The following is an 18,561-nucleotide window of genomic DNA, read 5'->3' as shown; positions in this document are numbered from 1 at the left end:
TTCAAACTTAACGTAACTTACCCTTAACTCAACACATTCGGAAAAGAATCATAATTCATATTCCTAAATGACTAAAGTCTCATTAAACTTAAATGTAGATCGAAAAATCAAATTATCAAATGCGAAGAAACTTTGTAATGAAAAATTAATCCTTCCCACCATTGTTTCTCAATCCTACCAACATAATAGGCTACCTTAGAGAATTCATAGCCAAACCAGGCATCCCAAAAATCAGTCGAAGTCTCTTGTGCAACGAAGACCACTAGCAATTATTTTTTCTCTGCAGTTAGTTCCCCTACCCAGTCAGTTTTACCCCTTCGTCTTCTTCCTTCGATTCCGTTCTCCTCTGTTCAGGCTGAGTCATCGTGCGTGCAAGTGTCTCGAGGGCGTCTGCTAAGTCACATGCTAAATTTGGTTACCTTACCAACGGGATTGTATTACGCGCGTGGGCTTATTCTAATATTTCGGATGGCCGCGATGGCAACTAGGCCGTCCTCTTTCTATACTTATATCTGCTTTCCTGAGCTTCGTGTTCTGAATCAGTTGTGATAACGAGGAAGTAAGTCTTACAAACTCGCCATCCAAAGAACCGACGTTCTTATTTCTCAAGAAATCTCCATGAACTTCACATCGTCGGGACATTAACGATTTGAAAAGAATCCAAGATTTAGGGAAAGTGTGCCGATTATTCTTTTTATTTATATCGCTTCGTGTTTGTAAACACGCGGTATTTTTACATGGTTTCTACTTTATCTCCCGCGAGACAAATGGGCCTGCGACGTCTGGTCGCGATTTCGCGTGGAAAAATGAATCTTTGGTTAGAGAAACGCGTAGAAGTCGAAGGGCAATTGTGTAAATGTTTCAGTGTTTTCTTAGGTTTAGAGGTTGGTACGATAATGGTGTATTTTGTGGTAGGTTTCTTACGGGCTTATCAAAGAATTAAGGTTAGGTTTGAGGGAAAGCTGATGTCCAAATTGATATACCAAGTTTAGTTTAAACACAGTCAAACCAAGTTAAATGTAGCCAAAGATCAGTATTTTTCTAGGTTTATATAACGATGGGGTAATGTAGAAAATTTTGTTTCGTAATATTGCTTGGATTACGAAAGAAAATAAGGTTAGATTGGAAGAGAAATGGCGCCGGTTTCTATGAACTAGGGAACTGAATGGATGATATTCGAGGGATGGGCTCCAAGTCAGCTCTTCCGTGATCATGTAACACCCGCAGTGGGACGGAAATAATTTCAGCCTGTGAAGAGGAGCGATGGAGAGAGACGGTCAAGTGGAACAAGTCAAGAATTTCTGCATTATGTGCACTGGCTCAATTTAATAGCTGCTAATAGGGCCCTTTCTGATGTTGTGCAAAATCTCTCCTGTTATCAGCCGAGTTTCATCGCCTGAAGAGATTTGCTTCGAGCAACGATAACAGCTTGGCTTTGACTTTACCCATTACTCAAAGTACTATGAAAATTTATTGCACAAGTTTTTAGGTTGTATCTTTTCGGCGCAAAAGAATTCAGGATAATTACAAATTAGCATATTACGCTATGTTATTCGTTTAAAGCGAAAACAATGGAGAATTTTATTATTAATTAATTATTTCGAATTCCTTCCTATGACAGAATTAAAGCAACAAAATAATAAAAATAGGAATACCGAAAAGAGATTCATCCGTAGAAATTATTAGGAATCGAGTATTTAAATATATCATGCTGTATGATTATCTACTTGATTTTTCTAAGCTTTTTATTGAACATCTCATGAATTTTCTCTGCAGTCGCGTTGCATAATGGATACACGACGAGATCGTTGCACCTCTCGGTTAAATATATATAAAGCGAGCACTTTTCGTGTAGCGATGAATTTTTAAGCACTTCCTCTTTGCTGTGGTTTCCGCTATTTTTGACGCGATTGAACGGACATCCATTCTCAGGCGCATAATCGAATTTCGTTGTCAATCAGCGAGACAACGCTCCGCGGTGACGTGTCACGTGTCTCCGGACAACGTTCTAATTATATACGTGTACTTATACATTTTTTATTGTCCACGCGTTAAAATAGCAACGGAGAACGTTAGGGTTGAATGTTTCATAAGGGATCACCCGTGATATATCTAAATAGTCGTGTGATTTTCTTCCTATAGAATAAAAAATAAAAAAAAAAAAAACACTTAAAAAGATAAAATCCAATTGAAAGAAACGAAAGAGAAGCGGGATCATAAACTGGCTTAAGTAAAAATTGAGACTCAACTTTCTATCTAAAATAAAATACTACGGTTTATTTCCAATTCGAAAATCGTGATGGCGAATTTTCCATCACGTATTTTTACTTAATTACCTATATTTATTTAACGACTATTTAAATTCCAGCAAAATCGTAAATCCAATTCGAGCGAAGAATAAATCTGTAACTCTTCATCCTTCTGGCAATATCAAAAATATCTCGAGTCGTTTACGAAAAAAAAAAAAAAAAAAATATTTTTCCTGTCACTTTTTCGACTTCAACAAATATTATTCTTGTCGTCAACTATCGAGTAACAGAACATCATCGGAACATCGATCGAACATCGGAAAAATCTATGAAAATTCGACGTTTACGTTTATCATCCGCGATGTTCGTATCGAAAGGATCAAATTTATAATTTTGGTGTCTCATAACGATGAAACGAGGAACAAGGTCGAAACTATAGGAGGAAGGCTAGTTGGACTTTTATCTCGGCGCGAAAATGGGCTAGTGGTAGCTAAGGATCGAATTGCGTTTTTCTTTCATTTGGTTAGGGGCGGTCTTTCCGAAAAGCTGGTCGGTAACGAGCAGCGAGCGAAACCGAGTGAGAGCCACGCACACATCCACTGTGGCAACACACTCATCCACTATTAATAGTATCTTGCTCAAATTTCTATTTTTAGAAAGACTTATATGCGTGCACGTGGCTTTATGTAAAAAGCTCGCCGAGTATATGATCGCATCGCGGTTACGCCCACGCAAGCTCAGCATTCAGGAAGCCATTGTGCTGGACTCTTTTCGTCCAACTGTCTCAGCCCTTGGAATTTCTCCTCTTCAAAATTTATATAATTATGCACTCTTAATGTACGCACTTATCTGTCTGGAAGCTTTCTTTTAAAATTTATCGTTTGAGCTGGTTGGTTCATACTTTGATGTTGCTCCTTGAAAGTTCTCCTCTTCAGGATTAATTTAAATTGTCATCTCTATGTGGAATTTATATTATTATTATTGGGTTGGTAACTAAGTGATTGCGAATTTTGTCAATACAACCTAATGACAACTGAATAGACTGTGGATTTTTAAGTAAATTCGTATCTTTACGAACAGGTGTAGAGTAATAGAACCAAAGTAGAATTTTGTATTCGTATCATTTAAATAATACGAGAGCTACTTCGCTTTTGGTATTTTGAGCATGCTTCTCGATATTTTCGCACAGTCTATGAACTTTGTATACTTTTGCATATTGAAATTTTTTATAAATGTGTAGTTATCAAGTTATCTCTTGAAACGTCATTTTTCTTCGTTTCCAAGTGGCTAGTTAGTTCTTCCATGTTGTCCTATACTGACTGTGTGCTGGATTTTCTTCCTTCAATTGGAATTTCTTGGCATTAAGATTTTTCTGAATTATAGTCTCTTAATATATGTAGTTACTTCCCTGAAAGATTTCTTCGTTTTCATTCTAGAATAAAAATTATAATTAATGATATGATGATAAAGGAGAAAGTTTACTTTTGGAAGAAAAAGTTGGGGGAAAGATTTTGTTAAAAATTGAACTAGTGCCAATTCGACTGGTGTTAATTTAAAAATTATGGTATCGCGTTGCTGTAATTCGCGAATGCCATTAGGGCCCGGGAATTAGTCCAAAACGTATGAGTAATAAATTTATTTTGGTATTTCTCTCGCTGGTTCATCGCTCAGAAAACATATTTTCCTGTGTAGCACAATGTAAACGAATACCAAAATACGTGGCGCATTGTCATCGACATGATTCAGACCGCTATTGACAAATTTTTAGCTCCTTATTCAAACACTCCTAAATTTTCATCCAAAATTATACCCATCAAACTTTCAATCAGGTTAAAAGAGTATATCAATTTTAAGAGATAGCGATCAACAGTTAGGCTAAGTTTGACGAAGTTTGATACGGTTTGAAGTAAACCAATTCAAGTTTGAGTTAAGTAAAAAAATATGGAAGCATGATTCAAACGCTGCATTTTGAAAAAGCTAGCGAATCATCAACTGAAATAAACCAACGCTAACAATATCATGACAAATAGCTTGGTTTAATTTAGTTTGGGCTTAGGTTTGATACCAAATTTTCAACATCTGAAAAACATTCTTGACAATAAATGTAGAAGAGTAAAAAGTTGATGTAGACGAAATTGAAATATTATTAAACAATTCCAACGATATTACAACGAATAGCTTAATTCAGGTTTGATTATGCTTGAGTAAAAATCGAGATTGGATTTAGACGATGTAAACTTGAATATTTAGAAAAAAAAATAATAAGATGGAGCAGATTTAGATGAAACGAACCAACTCTAACAACATGATAAATAATAGCGTTAATTTATGTTTGATTAAGTTTGAGCCACATAAAAATTGGAATATTTATAAAGGCGTTAATAAAACAAACAGAGTGGATTTAAAGATTGAACGAGAAAGATCCTTGAACCTCCTCCAAGGCCTGTATTTCACGTTCCATGAAATAAAATCTCGCGTAGAGAGTTCTCAGGTTTCTCTGAAATTTCTTACAGGCTTCGACTTTCATTGCTCTCTCGGCTCGTTTATAGATATATTCTCGCTGCGTTCCGGTTTCTTTCTAAAAATCCACGCCGTTACTACGGTGTTACAAAATCGTGGCCCATCTTATTGTATATTTCTCTAACGTTCCCGTGGCGAATATCTCTCTTTCTCCTGCCGTAAATATTACGTTTCCGAAGTATGCCGATTGTTATCTCAATGTTTGCAGTATCTTTTACACACCATCTATCGTTACACATCAAATTATTCCTAGCGAAATGGATATTTGCAGAAAAAGATGGTTCTTTAAAGAAAAAGGAATTTGCTCTTTTTCCTTGTCACTTGTGTTACAACTTTTTCAATGTAACTGACCTAGATTTTAGATAGAGACGATGATCTTAGTGAGCACCAGGTACGAGAATCAAGACTGTTCGAAATTTGTGTTTCTTTCATATCGTTTGTTCATATAAAATTCCTTTACATTGTTCTTCTTCGTATAGAATCAAGTTTCGTTTTAATTTCCTTATTAATATTTTCTTGTCAGACTACGATAGAAATAGTCATAGAATAAGATCTATTAGATTACTTATCAGGCGGTAACAAAAGCAGCCATAAAACAAGGGTTCTACTACCTCACATCCAATGTTCTTACGACTCATTGATAGAAGCGACACTGATGACGTTAATATTCTCAACTTGTCAAAAGTTGCACAGCAATAAGCAGCAACAGACTAATGTCCAATATCCTCTACCAACTTCCATATCTCTTAATTACTTCAATTTCCTGAAAATTCGCACTAACATCTCCAGTTTGTGAAATATTCAACAACGCAAAGCGGCCACACCAAATATCATGTAACTTGGATTCTAAAATTCCAAACGTGTCCTGATCGTCGCAACTTCTTCCAAACCCCATTATCCTCTACAAGAAACATAGCGATATGAGCAGTAGCGAGAACCAACGTTACTCGATTATATCCAAAAAGCAAAATTCTACTGCAACTGAATACTCACAATTTGTGGAACATTCCATAGCAAAAAGGAGCTACAGTCATGTAACCATGTAATTTGGACTCTATGCGACATTTAAAGATGCAAAGCTGCACAGAATTCTCGCAACGTGCAAAATTGTGTAAAACATGGAAATAAAACAAATAGGAGCTGATGTGCTGTTCCTCCGATTGTGTCTATAGAGATAGAAATTCAGATAAATATGTAGGATCGCTTGGAATTCTTATGGAATCAAGCGACAGTGAGTCAGGATAAGGCGCGAAGAAAAGAAAAGCGAGTTAACGAGTAGCGGCCGTTTCGGTATCCCAAAGTATAGTGTAACACCCCCGCTAGATGGAAGGCGGCTAGTGTAACTCCCTCTTGCCGCCGCGACGCTGTCGTCAACAGCACTGACGTTCCGATGCACACGTGCCGTGTGCAAAGGTCTGGCTATGACTAGGACGGGCACGACGCGAGAACAGCCATTCGAATCCAGTATTAGTGCGGTGTAGAGTGCTACTCGGTGTTTTTTCATCTTTCACGCCTGTCTTCCTCCCCGAGTTTACCGATTTTCATTTTCGTGACTTCGAACCCGACATCCGGTGGTGAGTAGTAGAGTACACGCAGCGAGCAAGTAAGCAACAGTGTTCCACGGCCATCCAGACATCATCGTACAACCTACAACACACCCATTTTCAGGATTCTCCCAAGAAAACGTTAGAGAGTGGTTGGTTTTCGATGTCGATCGAATTGTCGATTGGAAGTGAGATATTTGGAGTTATGTCCCTCTTCTAATAAGTTTGGATAATTTTGCGTTTGGAGATTCCAACTCGTAGTTAGTTGCTTTCTATAATAAGGATCATATTGGAAGTGAGAATTTCGCAGTTATCCCTCTTCTATTACGTTGGTATTCAAAGTGAAGATCGCAGGAGGTAAAATTGTTACGTTTCCCGACCGACCTACGAAAGACTTCAATTTTGTTATTTCAGACAATGGCATTTGGTGGAAAATAAGCTTAGTACCTTGCAAGCATTGCAAACATTTTCAGCGGTTAATTGGCTTACGAGGAGATTATTTTGTCGCCTTAGATCATTAGGTCCTACAGCATCGAATTTGAATAGTATCTTTGAATTCTTTCGTGTGACAGAATATACCCTTGGCTCTTTGAATACGCTGCAGTTTGTAGCTTTAGCCCATTTTTCTCTGCAACTGACAACGTTATATTAGAATATTCTCTTTTGGCAAACAAACGACGCAAAAGTCAGAAAATTGACAAAACTGTTGATCTTGTCATATTTTTCTTCTTATGGTCGTTGAGCGAATAATTTTTCAGGCAAAGCTCGAGTATCATTTCGATTCTCATCTCTCGCTACCAAAGTATATTTTATACTGGACAAAGAATTGTTGGAATGGCAATTAAAAGAATTCAAGCGTATCGGAGGATGAAGAATTTGGCTTTCGTAATTTTCGGTGTTAAGCCAGAGGATCGGAAAATTTGACGAGAATGTTTGTCCGAGTGGAAAGCTACATTTAGTCAGACGCGTCTTACACAGCAGAATTACGCGGGCCGTAAAGTTAAAACGCGTGACGGGTTCGCTAAAACGCAATGAAATTTGAGATCGTCCGGATTTAGTATACACGGGGGTGGAGAAGACATTCTTCGGCTCTTATGATGTAACATAGACGGAGATATGTATGTACAAACAACCGCGTACAAAGTATCGTCGTTACTTTTTCCTGATGACTCACCCGATAGAATACTTGGAAGTTAAGTTACCAAGTTTCTCGATCGAATTCACCAGAAGAGACGGGATTCGAATTTCGAATTCACGTTAGGGTCATCATAGATCTTATAATCCACTATTATCTCGTTTCAATATTTCTAAAATTTATTTCTTTTGTCGATCAGAAATTTTTATTTAAGATCGAAATATTGACAAGACTTTCAAACTTGATCGGTTATCGAAATTACGAGAAAATATTTCTGTTATTTTAGATATTGAGAGAAAATGAAATACAGATTAGGAAATCAATGAAACTTTTTATCAGTTAGCCGAATTACGATGAAATAATTTGATCGTCCTTGATCATGATGGAAAAGTACCGAGGCAAATGGAAGAAAATGAAGAATAGGTTAGGAAGATTTGCAAATACCGAATAGGCATTGAAATATTTCGTCAGTTAGTCGAGTCACAAATTAAATAATTTTGTTATCTTAGACAATATTGAAAGAGTAGATATAGACAACATGAAAAACGATGTATAGGTTAGGAAGGACCAACTGGACGCGAAGGTAGGGGTAATGGCGACCGCGTTGTGGAGAATCTAGCACCTTCCCTAATACGGCCTCGCGATCCGGCTTGCGTCTGCACGGATATAGAATCCTCTGTCTCTCTTCCTGATCTCTCGTGGTCTCTCTAGCGTTTCTACTAATACCGTGGTCAGTATACTCGTCACCAGAGCCGCTTCCAAAAGTCACATCGTCGAAACTTCCACATTTGCAACTTTGTATTTCGAATAGCATGTTTATCTCTGCAATACGACTTCTGATATTTGGCACACGAATGATTTATTTGTCGTCATGTTTATTTTACTCCTCAGCCTTTTACACCTATGTTTATTTTAGGTTATGTTAAGCCACGTGGCGGGAAATTTAAAAATTTCCAATCTTTCAAAGCTCGTCTGACTGACTGATTTTATCTTTGACTGACGAAGAATAGCATTTAAAAATCCTTTTCCTTGCAATATTTAAGTATCGAATTCCCATTCTAGAGTAATTTTATTATCATTTCTATTAAGAGCTCCTTGCGACGTATGAATGATGATTAACGAAACTTTAAGGGAACCGTGTGGCCTTTTCTTAGAATGGATTATTGCAATTTTCATCATTCCATTACGTTCTTCGTCCCGTTTCTATGAATACAGATCGTTCGATGAAGAATTGAGATTAATTTTATCAATGGGTTAACATACAGTATGTTAATCGACAATATCAATTAATATCGACATTGTCAATCAAGTTAATTCCAATGTTTCATAAGATGGTATGTTGTGATCGTAATAAATTCCTGAAAAAACTTAATTTCTTCGTTTTTGTTCTTTTGTCCGTATTTTTCGCGGATATTAGCCACCGAGAATACACGTTGCGATTCGAACTTGGTAAAAATAGATTCGTTCTCCGGCAGTAGGGCGGAGATTGAAACTGTTTATGTTCCTCTTGCGGGATTAGGTAATCGGTGGCTGAGTTACCGGTGTTATTGTTATTCGTTGTTTATGCACTGTAAAATATACGAAAAATACGAGACTTACTCTCCACATTTCAATTCCAATCTTCTCGCCTCGATCTTCTTCGAAAACTTTCGTAAAATATTCCATCACAGCACACAATAGGATAAATTTGATCTTTAATTATTTGGAAAATAATCTGAAAAATGTGAAAATAAATAAAATGTTCATACCTATAGAAGAGTGGTAAACATATGGGAAAATAAATAAACGAAATATTTTAGAATAGTCGATAATAATCGAGATAATAATCGAAGATTTTTCTTTGTTTTTCAGTACAGACAAAATGCCTTTTAAGCCAGTAGAACACCCCAAGTGTCCCAAATGCGGCAAATCCGTATACGCCGCGGAAGAACGCGTCGCCGGAGGACTCAAATGGCACAAGATGTGCTTCAAGTGTGGTAAGTGCTTGTATCACATGTTACTATTCCGAGAGTATGCTACGTATTTCCCTTTAGCCAATGGTTCAAGACTCAACTTCGACAAACACGATTCTTCAAACATTCTCAAGCTTCTTTTATCCAATTAAATAATATGTTGATATAACGTGTTAGTAAAATTTCTCGTTCTATCAAATTTCACCAATTTCGACAAACGTATCACGTCACAGATTCTCAAACTATTTTTTCCGCTAAACTTAGGATAAAAAGATTCGATTAAATTCTATACAAAGCGTTTAACTTATCTACCTGAAAATACAAATTCGCTGAAATTTTTATTCCTTCAAAAATGTAAAATTTCTTTGAAATGTATTTCTATAAATTAACCGATCGATACAGGGGCATAATCTGAGTTGCAGAATTTCTTAATCGAACGACGAATTATCGGGGATCTTGGGGGCCGAGGCAGCCCATTGCGCAAAAACACCATCGGCCGTTTTTCAAAATTAGTCGCCTCTATAAATAAGTTTTATCCCAGTCCCGGATGGTTTGTCTTGGCCTTAATTAGTTTTGTATGCTAGCCAGAAATCAAATAGAACCGCCACCCAACGTCAAGCCGAGGGTGCAACGACCCGCGCGAACTCGCCGAGAAAAATCCGGACTTCGTGATCTTACTCGAAATAGCAACCCCCATTGAATATTTATTCGCGGCTTTAGGTACCAGCGGAAATAAGCTGCATAGAAAATTTCAGCCGCTACTGTCACTTATTCGTGAATATTTTAATTTTAAACAAATTTTTTCCTATAAAATCAGGCCATTTTTTGAATAATTAATAATTACATAAATAATTATTATGGGGCTGTTGGTTAATGGTCGACGTAGGGCTAGTAATTACTAATTAGTGGCTATAGTAATTAATAAATCGAAGAGAATTATGCATTTAACAGTATTAGGCGATCTAACTATGGATTTTTTATTTCTCTTATTACCAAACAAGGCTAAGTTTTGGCTGAATGCTTATGGATTATTATATTATGGGGTTGTTGATTAGCGTCGTAGGGCCATCTCGACTATAGCGACTGGTAGACTATGGCTGATCATACATCTGTGGAAAATTTAAAATTAGAATTTTTAGAATAGTCAAGGTGATCAGTTTGAAACTTTGTATAAAAATTTGGTGGTTTTACAAGAACGTATTTTTGAGTATTTCAACGATCTGGGTCAGGTTTGGATTTTGGAACAAATTCGTGAATTTTACTGTGGACTGTTCGTGTGATTTTTACAAGAAAATCTTGATAAATTTAACTCTCAACTGGGTTAGGTTGTTCTGTAATTAGCAAGATGCAGCCAGTGAAGAAAGTAGGTGAAGCATTCTATCTATCTAATTATATTAGTTGAATTACAAGTCTGTAAACTGTCAACTCGATCCACTGACAAATATTGCCAGGCACAATTCTGTGTTCTTTCAATTTGTATCAAAAATGGCTTTTTAAATCTTTTTTAGCCAGTAATTCCAATAGGGTCATGAACTTTTCTTTCGTTATCATCATATTCATTACTTTTCCATCAAAAGGTTCCTGAAGCTGCTTCAAACCTAGATAAACGCATCAACAAGCTTATGGTATGAAATAGCGTATAGTTTCTTAAAAAAAAAAAAAAAAAAAGAAAAGAAGATCACAAAAGCTCACCACTTTTTCTCCCCATCAAGTTCCATTCAACGCTTTTCTACCCTCACAAAGACAACCCTTTGGCTACTGTTCCTCACAATTTCAAATATCCCACAATTTCTTGAAACAATTTCCCATTCAAATTCCACCGAGCACGTATCTAATTTGAAGAAGGGATTCTTAAAGATTCTCGCATTACAGATGCTTTAAGTATAGTCTGGTCATGAATGGGCGAATCCACTTATTCGAGTGGAATATCAGGATGATGGATTAGGTGGAAGCCAAACGAACTATGCCTGTGTGTTGCAGGTCTGTGCGGCAAATTGCTCGACTCGACAAACTGCTCCGAGCACGAGGGTGAGCTATTTTGCAAAGTGTGCCACGGACGCAAGTTCGGTCCTAAAGGATACGGCTTCGGTGGAGGCGCTGGTTGCCTGTCCATGGATCAGGGCGAACATTTGAAGAGTAGCGAGTGAGTGCACCTGCCCGTCGTCCAACCTCTCCTCACCCTTTTGACCTAGCCTTAACTCCTATTTTCTCCCAAAGCAAGAAAAAAACAACAACAAGATTCTCCCCTCAGTCGTTTGTACGATCAGACCACCTCCCATTCAGAGCCATACACGTGCCGTTAACTAAAAAGAAAAAAAAAAAATAATTACCGTAAATCGAATGAATACGACCGACTCAACCATCATCGACAGCCCAATGATCCAACAGCATGATCCTCTTCTTGGTACAATAAACCGTATCCGGAAGAAACGAAATTGGAAGAAGCAAAGGCAGCCTACTAAGAACCCAAGGACCGAGAGCATGCGTCTGCGTTTATGTGTATACAGCATCACGACTGTGTCGAACTACGTGGTCCATTTAAATTTTGGCCTGTTCCAGAGTCCCTGTAACCACTTCTCCCTCTCTGTCTCAACAAAATTTCTCTTTTAGCCTGACATTATTTTTATTCTCATTCGGAACTTCTAACTTTAATTCTTCGTTTTCACCTTCCTACCTTCTAATTGCCATCTTCTTTTTTTCTTCTTCTTGTCTTATCGTCCTTGATCCTGACTGCTCCCTGGAAACGCCTTAACTTCGGTTCCTCACTTTCCTTATGATTCTCTCGTCGTGCATCGGCACCGACAGCGATTATGGTGATAATGGTGATGGTGATGGTGATGCTAAGACGACGACAACGACGACGACGTTATAATTAATTGATAATTAACTGTGTTTTAATCTAGTCGACTATTCTCTCTTTGTCACGTTTAACTACCCGTACTTTTTCTTGTCTTCGCTCTTTTCGTTTCTTTTGTTCTTTTTTTTTTTCTCTATATCACCTGTTTTCTCTGTCCCCCTTACTGTCTTACTTCATTGTTGTCTTCTCTCTCCGTCAGTTTCCTTTTCTTTTATTTTCTTTCGTCTTCTTTCTTTTCGTTGTTGTCTCACGTTTTCTCTCTGTCCGTGTGAACGACTGGATCAAGAACGGTCGTTTTTTTCTTTTTTTTCTTTTTTTCGAGCCGTATCTATATACATACAGATATATATTACTATATATATATATATACTCTTTCTCGTTTCTTTTATGCGATTACTACACTACATTACGCTAGTTTATAGAATCATTTGTACCATCTGTAATAAGTGCCATTAAAAGACTTAAAAAGGGAAAGAAAAAAAAACAGAAGAATCTGGTGTTCTTCATTGACACTTGCTTCGAGTGTTTTTTCAAACGCATTGACGGTCGGACAAAAATGTTCTTGCCATGAAACAAATGGATCTCTCTGACGACAGAGTTCGAAGATAGGAAAATTTCAAGTAGAAAATAGGATTACTATGGTACAGATGGAGAAAGAAATCGAAGCTATAAATCTAGTACATGTCGAAAACATTTTTGACCCACTGTACGTGCCTACACACCTACTTAGCTCTATACATATATATATACATACATAGTTAAACATTTAGACATATAAAAAAGTGCTGAAAAATATCCACCTGGCATCATCGATGCAACAACGGAGAACGAACCGAGCAAACACGGTTCGAGGACGAAAAATCTGTGTGTACACAGGAGCCAGGCCCGTCCAATTTTCTTTTAACCGTTCTAGCAAACCCCAATTTCACCTTTCGCCACCCCCAACTTCGAGTGCCCCGTCTCTCTTTGTTTTCTTCTGTCTAAAGAAAGAAAGGAAAGAAAGTACGACAGCGCGAACGAAAAGTAAACGACCGACTGAAAAAGTCAAGTAAAAGAAAAAAAAAAAAACAAAAAACAAAAGCAAAGAAAAATGTAAAAAAGCAAAAAGATACCCTGCTACCCCCGCCAGCCCCGCCGAGTGCGAGCCAACCGGAGGCCCATGATCGAACGATATATGTCGCTTTATCACGAGCCTGCCCTCGAAAATCCTCGTGATAAAGGGAACTAGCGAGTAACAAAAGAAAAAAATGGTGAGCACCGAGTCAGATTCCGCCTCTCTCTTCTCTATCTTATCTCTTGACTCTCTCTTTGCCTTTTCTCTTTCTTACCGCCTCACAGGGAAACCAATCGCTTGAAACTTTTCAGAGGAACGTCTTTTTTTTTTCTTTTTTTCTGTGATTTTTTTCCCCCTACGACTATTATCATCCACAGATAACGACAAACGTATCTCGGTTGATCGATCCATGGTACACACCTGCACGGCCTCTCGTACCTCTTTTTTCAAACACACGTAACCCCGTAACCCTGCTAACACGTCTAACTCTATGGGTGCTTCTGTTTATAGACGCGATTTTCCATACATACATACACAGGTACACACGCATACATATACGTAAATAGGCATCCAAATAATGCACGCTTACAGAGACACACGCATACAGATGTTATACGTAGATGAACGCTTTTTCGGTTTCCTCCTTCAGCTACTTCCTAAAAAAAAAAAAAAACAATGTAGAAGAATTCTTTAGAACTGCTTCAGTTTATTTAATTATTTCAATTGATTTAATCAAGAACCTTCTTCAGCTTTCTCTATGATCCTATTTTTTGGTTTCCTCTGGATCCCTTTTTTTGATCTCCCTTTTTACTTCTATCTATTTCTTTCTTTCTTTTCATTCTTGTGCCACTTGCTCTGTCCTCACTTCTTTCTTTTTTCTCAATAAAACGTATTATCATTTGGTTTCTTGTTATCACACGATCCGCTTCTTGGCTCTCCTCTCGGGGCTCGGCGGAAGCCACTTTTGCGTGGTTGCGAAGGGAAAACGGGTCACTAACCGATTACTAACATGTGCCTAACACTCTAACAGCCGGGTTGTTATTCTTTCACCGGTTTCTGGTAATCAGTTGTTCACCTAGAGTCTTGTGCGTCGACCCGTAGACGACGGAAACTGCCATCGAATCTCGAAGGGAAATCTGGGAAATTCGTTGCTCACGTTCTCTCACCGAGCCAGTTTCAGATTCGAAGTTTCGTCATTTTACTGGTCGACTCTCCCTCTTCTGCTTTTTGCAGTGGTGTTTTCTTGTACTGTCTGCTTGTCCCTGGTGATTCCCCAACCCCCGGTGTTCCAACGCCCCCCAATAATATAATACCCCCATAAGTCATTTTATAACCAGATATAAAAAAAGAAGAAAGATTCGAAGAATTTATTGAAATTAATTCAGGTGTCCTATGGCGAATTAACATTTTCGCAGCCGGTGACGCGCAGTTACGTTTCCTTTTTGTTTTTATTTGCAGCTGGTTGGAATTTTTCTAAAATTATCCTCCAACGTAAATAGCTAAAAGTGGACATTTCAGAATTTTCTGGCATACCCTGTGTTCATTTAAATGTCGCAAGTGACGATGAAAAATTCAGAAATAACGGGAGAAATTATCTTGTCTAATTATTATCTGTATTAATGAAACTTGGAAAATACAGCAGCTTGTATTTTTGATAATTCTTCGTTGCCTACTCATAGATTCTCGAGTCTTGTGTTTTCAATAATTCTTGGTTACTTACTGAAAGATTCTTATATTTTTAATATTCCTCGATTGCCTATTGACAAATGCTGCAGAAAGCTTTTGTATTCTTGTTACACACGACTGTGAAGTGTATCAGAATGACAGGTAATTGACTAGAAATGTTGAAATACCTTATAGGTCTAATAAATATTCGTACGTTCACAAGTATTAACTATTTTCACTAATAATTTCAATATTTCCTATTAAATGTGCAGAGTACAGATAACGAACAAGTTTCAAACAAGCAGTTGCAAACAGAATACTTCCAACGTTTTCTATTATTTTATCCTCATGGCATTAAGGAACCCTGCTGTAAACAGCTTCAGTTCTTATCTCAATCGTACAAGATCTTTGGAAGAGACAAAACACAAAAGAAAAAAATCGGCTGTGAAAGAAGTTAATTCCAATCTGCTCAGAATGAATAATTTTTGGTGGAAATGTGGGGCGCTGGCACGCCAATTGGAAATCACAGCTTGACCTTATGACACCAACCAGGAGTGACAATCTGATCTCTACAAGGGACACGTTTTTAGGGAGCTCGCGAGGGGATCGAACGCCGTTCTGGAACCGAGAGCCATCGCGAAGGCGCCTGAAGGGGAAGGTTGTCCCCGATGTGGAGGATACGTGTACGCCGCCGAGCAGATGCTAGCTCGAGGAAGGGTGAGTTTCCACAGAATTGCTCACCCCATTCACTTTCGAGACATTGTGCTATACCTTGGTACCGCGACTCGTCAAAGCCGCTGTCAAGCTCCACGAAAAATCCACAAAAAGTCTACGTTGCAAAGTATTTCAGCCATAGAAAAAAATATTCCAGTTTTGAACTCGAATCAAATTTGTTAAAGTTGCTGACAGTATCGAATGCTGCCAAAAGTCCACGTTTGTTCTCAGGATGCTCCACTCGAGTCGTACAAATGTTCTGCTACAAAAATTGTTCGAATGATAATAGAGTAGCTTAGACAAAATGGTAATTTCTTGGTTGGGAGATGTTTCGGTATTCCTTGCAACCGTACTAAATAGATTACAATAGTTGTAGCTTAGTCGCAAAGATCGAACTATTTGACTAGAAAACACACAGGCTGCCTAAATATACCATAGAGCTCTAGAGCCCTTTCTAAAAAAACTCCACAATTCCACAAGTTATGTCTCGCTGGTAGAAGAAACCAAAGGAAGAAGTCTTACTAACAAAGTATTCTTAGCCCGCGACCGCTTTATTTTTGTTCAGGCAACCCGATACCGTGTGATCCAAATAGAGGGGAGTTGTAAACAGTTCATGAAATCCGGAGTTATTAATCGAGCCGCCAATTGGACTGAACGAATTCCTCTTAGAATCTCGTTGCCGACGATTAGTCACTTCTAATCTTACTCCGTTGAACGTTCTGGAAGGACCAGTGTCGAAACACGGTAGCCTCGATCTTGCGCAGACCTAGACTGTAAAACACTGGTTTTCGATCATTTAGAAAACGCAAGATAAAATTGATCGAATTTTGTGGCGTATGCAGAGCATTCGAGAGCGGCCTCGCGTTATGCGATGCTAAAATTGACTAGATCACTGGCTGACAAGGTGCCAGGTAGTTGGTGGAGCGTGACGGGCCTCCGTAATCTTCTCGTCTGACGAAACGCGTAATTTCATAACAATGAAGGAAAAAATAAGAGCGGAAAGAGAATTTGGAGGATGAGTCGACGGCAGCTTGTTGCCGTTGGTGCTGGCCCAAGAGCTTTTCCTGTCTTCGTCGGACTTGGCAGTGAACCAACTGGCCCTTGCCGCGTTCGATGTTGGAAAATAACTTGGAACAATCCGCGGATTAAGTCGATGCAGGCTAATTTCTCTGCTTAGGACACTGTCCGGCCTTTTTACCTTCGATATGGTGTCACCGTACGTCGGTCAGGTAGAATCTTAAGCGGCCTTGATCGATCATGGAGCTTAAAAGTTTCACAATGTGATCGTCCACGGGCTTTTCGTGTCAAGGTCTCTTATTGAGAATAAATTTTCATAGTTATCTTAATCTCGGTATATAAGTGACAAGATTTATGGAGGTGTTTGGTAGAAAGGAACTGGGCAAGATAGACCACTGACTATAGCTGTTGAGCTGCTCCTCTATGTGTCAATTTTCTTTTCTTTCCTCGATATTTCTCAATTCTTTTTAAAGTCATTTCATATAACGAGCGAATCGAAGAACAGATAAACGTTCATCCTCAGAATTCTCAAACGATACTTTGTCACAGATCAAATTTCAGAATGTTCAAGAGAAAGCTCGATTAGTCTCATCTTTCTAGTCTATTGTTAACCGTGTATGACGACATTCGGGGACGTTAGCCAATTGGAGGTACATCAAGTGCTTGCAAGCAACTTTTACGAACGTATACCATACAAATCGATAGTATCTTGTGTTTGCAAGTTCAAGCTAGGATATTAACCCTTTCGTTACGTACGGCTCGTCGCGGTACCAAGACCAATATTCTATCGAATCGATCATGAGAAGAAACTTGTCCCTGAGATACCATGGTTATTCCTACTTCTTGTGATTAGGCTTACCATAAGCAATGCTACAAGTGCAAAACCTGTCAACGGTCTCTGGACTCGACGCTTCATTGCGATGGTCCTGATCGCGAGATATATTGTCGAGGTATCTGTTGCAATCCAACAAATCTGTATTTTTTCTTTTCTCTCACTGCTCGTTTCTTTATCTCAGTTGCACACACTGTCCAAATATGTATCGAAGATACTTAGGTCAGTCAATGAGTATGTTACTCTCTCTCTAAAAACAATATAAATGATAATAACAGATAATAAGAAATATTGAATGAAACGAACATTTTTTGATTAGATAATATTTTTAATAATATTTCGCTTTCTGCAAGCTTCCATTTTTCACTTTTTAGATAATAATCCTAGTAACCAGAAATGGATAGAATATAATGAAAGGAATATCGTAAAAAATAATTTATATTTTATGTTCTGTTTACTCAACAAAAATTAATCGTTTCTATAAAAATTATTGTGAGATCCACAATTTTATAATTGAATTAAATACGATTCTTTTGTCTTGCTTATTACTTTCTTAAGGATAACAGATACTCTACAGAAGCTCAGTAAACAAATCAGAAGCACAACGACAAAATTTCCATGATTTAAAAAAGATATTTATCACAGTGCAGAGATAAACTTCGCAAAGTCGTAGTATTTAGATGAAAGAAGAAATGATGGGGAAAAATACCAAGAAAATTCCTATAGTTCCTATGCACAATGACGATGTCAAGAACCAGAGTCCAATTTCGATGAAATATCTTTGTTGAAACAAAAGTTAGAGAGAGGATGTAATGTAGTCGCTGGTGGACCTAAGTAACGATTTGCATCCTTTGTCTTTGGTCGATCCTCTGTATCCTTTTTAGCGATGGTCCATAGTTAAAACTAAGATCCATGGTATACACTGGCGCAAAGTGTCCCATAAATAGTCACACAAAACGAGCTCCAACGTGAAGAAGACTTAGTCCACGTGTTTTCCTCTGGAAAACGGGAGAGAGACCTCG

General features: G+C 38.0%; 1 protein-coding gene and 3 long non-coding RNA genes across 15 annotated transcripts in view; 2 read left to right on the top strand and 2 right to left on the bottom strand.

Moving 5' to 3' along the window:
- Positions 1-4,555: 4,555 nt before the first annotated feature.
- Positions 4,556-11,049, bottom strand: LOC112213357. 3 transcript variants are annotated; one of them, XR_004462295.1, is made up of 3 exons: positions 10,808-11,049; positions 5,763-10,509; positions 4,556-5,670 (listed from the first exon to the last, which is right to left on the bottom strand). It is a non-coding gene; the product is annotated as an uncharacterized LOC112213357 (long non-coding RNA). The 3 variants fall into 3 exon arrangements; XR_004462294.1 differs by lacking the exon at positions 10,808-11,049 and having other exon boundaries at positions 5,763-6,707; positions 6,761-9,200; XR_004462296.1 differs by lacking the exon at positions 10,808-11,049 and having other exon boundaries at positions 5,763-6,697; positions 6,761-9,200.
- LOC100750045 (muscle LIM protein 1) overlaps positions 6,148-18,561 on the top strand; it is a 16,753-nt gene continuing 4,339 nt past the window's right edge. For 3 of the 10 annotated variants that reach the window (XR_002947254.2, XR_002947253.2, XM_024369689.2), the window contains exons 1-5: positions 6,148-6,343; positions 9,300-9,424; positions 11,381-11,543; positions 15,567-15,693; positions 17,561-17,657. Coding sequence is in view for 8 of the 10 variants with exons in the window: in XM_024369689.2 (XP_024225457.1) it covers positions 9,310-9,424; positions 11,381-11,543; positions 15,567-15,693; positions 17,561-17,657 (502 nt within the window). In the remaining 2 variants the exon portion in view is untranslated. The other 7 variants (XM_024369693.2, XM_024369692.2, XM_024369690.2 and 4 more) reach the window with 7 other exon arrangements.
- LOC117152065 lies at positions 13,616-14,183 on the bottom strand. The gene is made up of 2 exons (XR_004462297.1): positions 14,052-14,183; positions 13,616-13,967 (listed from the first exon to the last, which is right to left on the bottom strand). It is a non-coding gene; the product is annotated as an uncharacterized LOC117152065 (long non-coding RNA).
- Positions 14,595-15,456, top strand: LOC112213358. The gene is made up of 2 exons (XR_002947260.2): positions 14,595-15,138; positions 15,249-15,456. It is a non-coding gene; the product is annotated as an uncharacterized LOC112213358 (long non-coding RNA).

The sequence above is a fragment of the Bombus impatiens genome, unplaced genomic scaffold, assembly GCF_000188095.3.
Source record: "Bombus impatiens unplaced genomic scaffold, BIMP_2.2 scf_0637, whole genome shotgun sequence".
NCBI classification, from domain to species: domain Eukaryota; kingdom Metazoa; phylum Arthropoda; class Insecta; order Hymenoptera; family Apidae; genus Bombus; species Bombus impatiens.
Note: the sequence above shows the minus strand (reverse complement) of the source record. Positions and strands in the feature narration are given on the sequence as shown.